Genomic DNA, 7,239 nt, shown 5'->3' with positions numbered 1-7,239 from the left:
AAAACAAAAATCAAGACCTGAAGTGTCATTCACCACCTTTAAAATATCTAGATTTGTTAATCTGTCGCCATTTTGTCGGCTGAGGATTGAGTTACGCACTTTCAGAGTTCATCACAAACTCTCTGATTGTACTCTTCGCTCGCTCACGGGTTTCCTAAAAACCTGGACGGGAACGTCTCCTCCCTACGTATAAAACTACATTCATCGGGCGGTGGAACGACGACATACGTAGCCGAGAGGTAGGCGGGGAAACAACCATCAGACGCGGCGCTGGTTAAAGTCTGCGAACAAGCCGATCCCTCACAGCTCCTCATGTCTTAAAAATAAAAACATCTGTTTGGATGTGAAGTGGTAGGGAGGTCTACCTGTGAGGGACGAAACACGTCTTTTTGGTCTTCATCTCATCGTCAGGGAGACGCTGAAACTTCCTCTTGTGAAAACTAAATCAAAAGATGATTTATGGCTCAAGCAAAGAGCTGCAATTTAATAAAAAGACGCCTAAATGAACACAAAGTCCATCTGTAAGGAGATCTGAGAGTCGTTGCTGTGATCAATGTTTTGGTCTCTTCTAGAAACTATATTCACATTATCACGAAAAAAATGTTTTTGCATGTGCCATATTTTAACAGAGAGATAATGTGAGCTATCGTCTTATGACGCTTCAAATATCTGCCATTTATGACATCATAATTCTAAAAAAATAAAATGACCAAGCCTAATAAAAAAGATTCATCAGATTGAATGAGAAAAGCGCTGGAGGAGTTCTGGGATGAAGGAGTGAAAAGAAACAAAAGTCTCTGTCTCGCTCTCAGATCTGGACTTGCAGCTGATTCAAACTCGAGTTTGTTGTGTGTCATCAATAAATCTCTGCTCTGTTAAAAGCCGCCTGAACTCGCTCATCGTCAAACGAAAACCTCGTCCTTTGCAAACGCTGACTTGAAGAATCTCGTCGGCCTGCAGCCACAACGAGCCGACCGTCCGCTAACACACACACACACACACACACACACACACACACACAAAAAAAAACCAAACACTCAAAGTGACGCCATCCGGCACGTTAACACAATTCACAGCCAACTGCAAGCGGAGCAGCTTCTGGGACGTTTCTACAGGGGGAGTACAAAAATAATCTCATCTGAAAACAAACTATCAAATCTTATGGTACACGTTGGAAACGCTGAGGGCTGTTTCACCTTTTTTTGTCTTTTTTGTTTTTTTTTTTCTCTGGCAAACAGATCCGTCGAGCCCGTCTGAGGGCCGGGAATCATCCACTAGTGCAACAGGAAGGTAGAAAAGAGAAATTAAAAGCTGGCTGTCGAGTTTGTTGGAGGTCTGGTTAATCTGTGGAAATGAACAGAAGTTTCTTAAGAAAATAAAACCGCAGAGGAAGTGTTTGTCCTTGGGAGACTTTCACTGTGAAATAGATTTTTTCTTTGTGTGGCGGGTCAACATGAAAACTGCCGGGGCAGGGAAAAAAAAAAAAAGATTAAAATGCTACATTAAAATGCCCTTAAAGAAGAACTTTGAGTTCTCTTTGTGAGACTCACATCAAGGCCTTCATGTTGTTGAAGTTAACAAATGAACCCACAAGATTTCGCAAATAGTTTGATGGTAATTTTCCTCCAGGAAACACACAAAGACTCTCACCTTGGACCTTCAAAGTCCACAGTTTTCTAGAATAAAATTCAGCCACCCACAAAATGAAATAAATACAGCACATGGAGCTGCTTCAGAGAGCGAAGGAGAAGCAAAAATAAATAAAAGATGTTTGACATATTTCTCTGTAAAGCTGGTACAAGTTCTTCTCTGTGCTTTTGTGATTTCGAGCCGCTGAACCAGAACCAGAACCCCCGGCCTCGAACTTCATCTGGTTTTCTACATGAAGGAACATCAGGATCACATAATGAACCTCCACCCTGAAAAGTCTCGCCGGTTTATTTCCACCGTGGATCCACGCGAGGGAACAGAGCGGCGGCTGCTGCTGCGTTCACGTCACGTCAGATTTCATCTTCAGGAGTTTTCACAGGTGAGACGGGATCAATTTGTGTTTTCAGGCCAATTTAATTTTAATTTATTGACTTTAAAACAGCGAGAGCTGAAATGATTTGTCTATTAATCAACTAATCAATCAACAGAAAAACAGTCTGCAATCATTTTGTTATTCCGGAAACTGTTCAAGTCACGTTTCAAGCAAAAATAATTTACCCTTTTATTTGTCTTATGTGATAATAAAAGGATGACTTTTTAAGACTGAGGGTGAGACAAGATGAGTTTTGGTATCATTTATGTTTTGAGGCTATTTTTGAATTTTGACAACTTGTCAAACTCAAACAGGGAGACAAAAATTTTGTGTGCATCAGATTTTTAACATTTTTGATTTAAGCAACTCCCAGCAGAGAGAACTGAAATAATCTGGTGATTTATGAACACATGATTTGACAAAAAAGTAGTTGGCAGCTATTTTGTTATTCCATAAATTGTTCAAGACTTATTTAAATCGAAAATACTTTAATTTGCTCTTTTCTTCGTTTTATGCGATAATAAAACATCTAATTCTAAGACAAAGGTTTTGACAGGAGGAGGTTTTGATGCATTTTTATTAAACACAAACAGGAAGAGAAAAATTTCATGTGCACCAGATTTGAACATTTTCTGACTTTGGCGACTCTTAGCAGCGAGAACTGAAATAATTTGTCAAATAACAAACCAATCAACTGTCAGAAAAACAGACTGCAACTGTCTTTATTCCATAAATTCTTCTAAAGTCACATTTCAACAGAAATGTATTTTTTTTCTTTTTCTTGTGTGATAATAAAAACTGACTTTTTAAGACTGAGGGTTTTTACAGGTGAGACAGGATCAGTTTTGGTATCATTTGTGTTTTAAAGACAGAAACTAGTTAGTTAATCCGGATTAATTTGGTCAAATTAGTTCCTAACTTTCCTTACTGACTGTTTTTGACTCTTCAAGCTGAAATGATTTGTTGACTAATCAGCTGGTAGAAAAATATTTGGCAGCGATTTTATTGTTCCATAAATTGTTCCAAGTGATATTTGAATAAAAAAACATTTATTAATCGTGTAGATTTGCTCTTTTCTTCGTCTTATGTGATAATAAAAAATCTTGAGGATAAAACAAGACGTCCTGAGGCTGGACTTTGGCCTGTGGGATCTGGATCTGCATTTTTCTCTCATTTCTGACGTTCTTAAGACAATTAATTGAGAAACTGACGGGCAGATTAATGGATAATGATGATTATTATAAACTGTAGATCAACTATGATCAAAAAAGTCGACAAATACAGACGGTTACAGCGACTGAGGGACACTGAGAGACGTTTCTCTGCACTTTGTTTAACTGGTGCAAAGTCCTGATAGAAGCAAACTGACATCTGAAACAGATTCTAAAGAAATCTGAATGTTGCTCGACAGAAACATCAGCTTCAGTCACACGAGCCACAGTTTGAGTTTGTTTTACTCACAGCTCAGATCCTCTGCTGTTGGTTTCCTGTTTCCTCCTCAGGACTGAAGGAATTACAGTTTGAACATGGAGTCTTTCTTCTATCGGGGCCGGCAGCCAATCACCACTGAGAATTTTGAGGCGGTGTCCGGTGCAGCCAATCAGATTTCACGGCCCTGTGAGCACCTACACAGGTGTGTCTGGTTACTGTGGCTGATTAGTTTGTCAGGGCCGTGTGGGCGGGACAGTGAACTCCACCTGGGAGGCAGTTTCACTGAAATAAAATTCAATTTATTTTACACAAAATTTTCCCATTTGTCCACCAAACATCTTTGTGGTTTTAACCCTCTGTTCCTCCTCTTTTTTTTTTTTTAATAATAAATGTTCTGTGTTTATCTTCTTTGAGTCTCTCCTGAACATGAACTTTAATCAGCTTTAATCAGCTAAAAAGAACAGAAAATATCTGCGTGTTTGGACCGAAGTGGACAGGAAGTTTCAGGAATGACCTTTGCCAAATGCCACAAACTGTGGAGGTTTAACAGCAAATAAAAGCTCTGAGTTACAGTGAGTAAGATCTGATCTCTGATCTGTTCTCCCTGGTTCCTCTGTAGTTCACACCCTGGTTATCTGTTTTTTTCTGCCTGTTTTGTAGAGAAGTAATGTGTCAAAATGTGTTTATTCATAAATAAAGTATGTTTGAACAAATGACTACAAACAAGTCATTTTTATTCCAGTAAATCTGGTCAAACTTTTATAAAAGTCGATCTTTCAAATGAATAATTGAATAAAACAGTGTGAGATTTTGAGGTTTTCGTCTGATTTTTTTTTTTTTTTTGCTTAAAAAAGTGTAACACATTTCCTTTTATTTGAGTAGGACTGATTTATTATTTTTAAAGAATTTTAAGACCATAAGAAAAAAGTTGAATTGTGGCGATGTGACAACAATCAGTGCTTTGAAGGCTTGTTGATCATCCTGCTGTCTGGAGAAGAAGTTTTTTTTTTTTAACTTTTTTTTTTAGTAACTAACAATTCTTTTCTTTTTTCTTTTTTTGCCAGGAATGTTAAACAAAAAATAAAACAAAATTAGGGGACTTATTTTCAAATAATAAACAAATGATGAAGGAATCCCAGCTCCCAAAACAAGATTTTTTTTTCAATTCTTTACAAAAAAACTTTCTACATTGTTGATTTCATTTATTTTCTCAACTTATTGATTTGTTGTTTGGTGAAAAATGTTGATCAGTGTTTCCTAAAGTCCAAGATGACGTCCTCAAATGTCTCATTTTGTCCACAATGCAAAAATATTCAGTTTACTGTCAGAGAGGAGTAAAGAAACCAGAAAATATTCACTTTTTTTCCCTTAAAAAAATGACTCAAACCGATTAATTGATTATTAAAATATTTGGTGATTAATTTAATAATTGATTAATTATTGCAACTCTACAATTGAGGGTCAATTTTATTAATTTGGCTGTTATGATCATTGATTAATCCTGTCACAAACCAGTCGCTTGAAGAATATTTTTCAGGTCTTTCCTGTAACAGTTATTTTCATCATCGGTTAATCTGTTGATCATTTTCTTGATTGATTGATTAGTTGTTTGGCTCACAAAATGTCTGAAAAATAACGATCAGTGTTTCCTAAAGGCCAGATGACCAGAAAATATCCACAATTAAGAAGCTGATTAATCGATTATCAAAGTAGTTGGCGATTAATTTTCTGATCGATTAATCATTGCAGCTCTAATGTAAAATAAACTTTTGATTTTGTGATTTTAATTTCAACCAGACATCCTGTTTTCATGACGTTTTTGGTTTCCGATGGGACGTGAACGCAGCACAGAGTCCCTGTACCGACTGTATGTTTAATGGTGGGTGGCGTCGTGCGGCGCCCTCTAGTGGTGATGTGGCAGGAGGTCGTGGCTGTGGCTCCTCTGTATGTACGCCACTGCGTCCCTGTATGTGAGGGCCAGCTGGGGCCGGTCGTACATCTCGCTCAGAGCCTGGAACTTGGGGCCCCACCGTGACAGCCTGTCGTAAACAAACCCTCCTTCGTCGTCGTCTTCCTCCTCCTCCTCGCCCGCGGCGGCGTTCCTCCGCGACGCGGCCGACCCCAGCGAGCTGAGGCTTCCCGCCGACGACCCCGAGCCCTCCACGCACCACACGTGGTACGCGTCCGGCGGGAACGCCTCGCAATCGTTGTCCGCCTCCCAGATGATTCTCGACACGTAGCTTTTGAAGTCCACGTGAGAGCGCGACCCCGGTGGGGCGTCCGCGTAGCCTCCCCCGTCGCTCGTCTCCGCGTCCCCGCCCGCGTGGGCGGCGTAGTTGGCGTACGTTGTGTCGCTGGCGTAGTTGCTGGCGGCGGCGTGCTGGTGGTGGTGGTGGTGGTGATGCGGGATGCTGAGGTAGGGAGCGCCCGAGCTGCAGGAGGAGCCGGACGGGTGAACCTCCTCCTGGGAGCCCGGTGAGGATTTGATGAGCGGGGCGGTGGTGCAGGACGAGGACTGAGACAGACTGGAGCACAGCGGACGCTTCAGCTCTGTGATGTCATACCCGTTCTGGAAGGAAAGAGTAACAGTTACACACTTAGAGGAGTATTAGTTACTTTTAATGTCACCTCTCCAAACTAGGGTTACAGTTTTTACAGTAAACTGAATATCTTTGAGTTGAAAACACTGATCAATATTTTCTGACATTTTAGGAGTCAAACAACTGATCGATTAGTGGGAAAATTATTGCCAGATTGATCACTAGTTGAAAAATAGTGTGCAGCATCCTTTTTTTATGTAAGCTGTTATGTAAAAAGTAGAACTGTGTGTGTTTGTGTGTGTGTGTGTGTGTGTGTGTGTGTGTGTGTGTGTGTGTGTGTGTACCTGGTCCTGCTCCCCCCCTCCCTCCTCGTTGTAGTTGAGGATGTTTTCTCGGATGTCCTCCCAGCTCTCGTGTTCAGCGGGGATGTGGTAAACTCCTCGCTTCCTGAACTTGTTACGGCTGCCTTTCTGGTTCCACACCGTCACCGCCACCAGCACCGCTGTGCACACACACACACACACACACACACACACACACACACACGCACACACACAGAATGAAAGAGGAGGACAGTATAAATATGCATCTTTGCGTAAATGTGCCACCAGCGGGACAGATTTCACTTCCTTCCTGTACGTTTGTAGCAGCGGCGGCTCATTAAAGCGGCTCTGTGGCGTCACGTCGCCTTGGTAAATTAGTTTAATGTTCATTTAGAAACTTCAGCGTAATTATTATAAACAGGTGAAGAACAAATGAGCCCTTTAGTGGGAGGAGAAACAGTCATCAACATCCTGCACTCCGCGAGCCGCCGGGTCAGATTCAGAGGAAAACATGCTTCTAAAAATCTCCTTCAAAATGTTTGTCGTCTTTATGGGAGAGCAGGAGGCAAGAGGGCTGATGGGAAATGAAGCCTTTATCTGTAATGAGGCCCCAGGTTGAAAGGTATTGAAGTTACCTTCTAACATGGAAGAACTGACGGTACGATTGGCAGTTAGCAGGGATGATCGCTACTGATTTATCAGAAGCTGTTTTGTAAATGTTATGTAACAGAAATCTCTCCACATCAAACGCACACTCTGTGAGTTCACGATCAATGCTGATGGAAAATCTATCGATCGGTTCAGGACACTGTTACACAAGTTTAGAACAAAAGGTCTTTAGAGGAGACGGTTGATTTTACATCACGTTCAGCTGAAGCTCACACCGGTCGACCTTGTCTCACCTCTGTGACGAGTTTAACTG

General features: G+C 41.0%; 1 protein-coding gene across 1 annotated transcript in view; it reads right to left on the bottom strand.

Annotated features, from left to right (window-relative positions):
* Positions 1-5,357: 5,357 nt before the first annotated feature.
* LOC146322075 (neural-cadherin) overlaps positions 5,358-7,239 on the bottom strand; it is a 40,924-nt gene continuing 39,042 nt past the window's right edge. Inside the window, exons 22-23 of the mRNA XM_084725880.1 lie at positions 6,339-6,496; positions 5,358-6,023 (exon numbers count right to left, since the gene is read on the bottom strand). Of these exons, the coding sequence (XP_084582006.1) occupies positions 5,358-6,023; positions 6,339-6,496 (824 nt within the window). The remainder of the gene's footprint in view (positions 6,024-6,338; positions 6,497-7,239) is intronic.

This window comes from Lutjanus erythropterus, chromosome 9, assembly GCF_056507025.1.
Source record: "Lutjanus erythropterus isolate fLutEry1 chromosome 9, fLutEry1.hap2, whole genome shotgun sequence".
Lineage (NCBI taxonomy): Eukaryota > Metazoa > Chordata > Actinopteri > Lutjaniformes > Lutjanidae > Lutjanus > Lutjanus erythropterus.
This window is presented reverse-complemented; position numbering and strand designations above follow the sequence as displayed.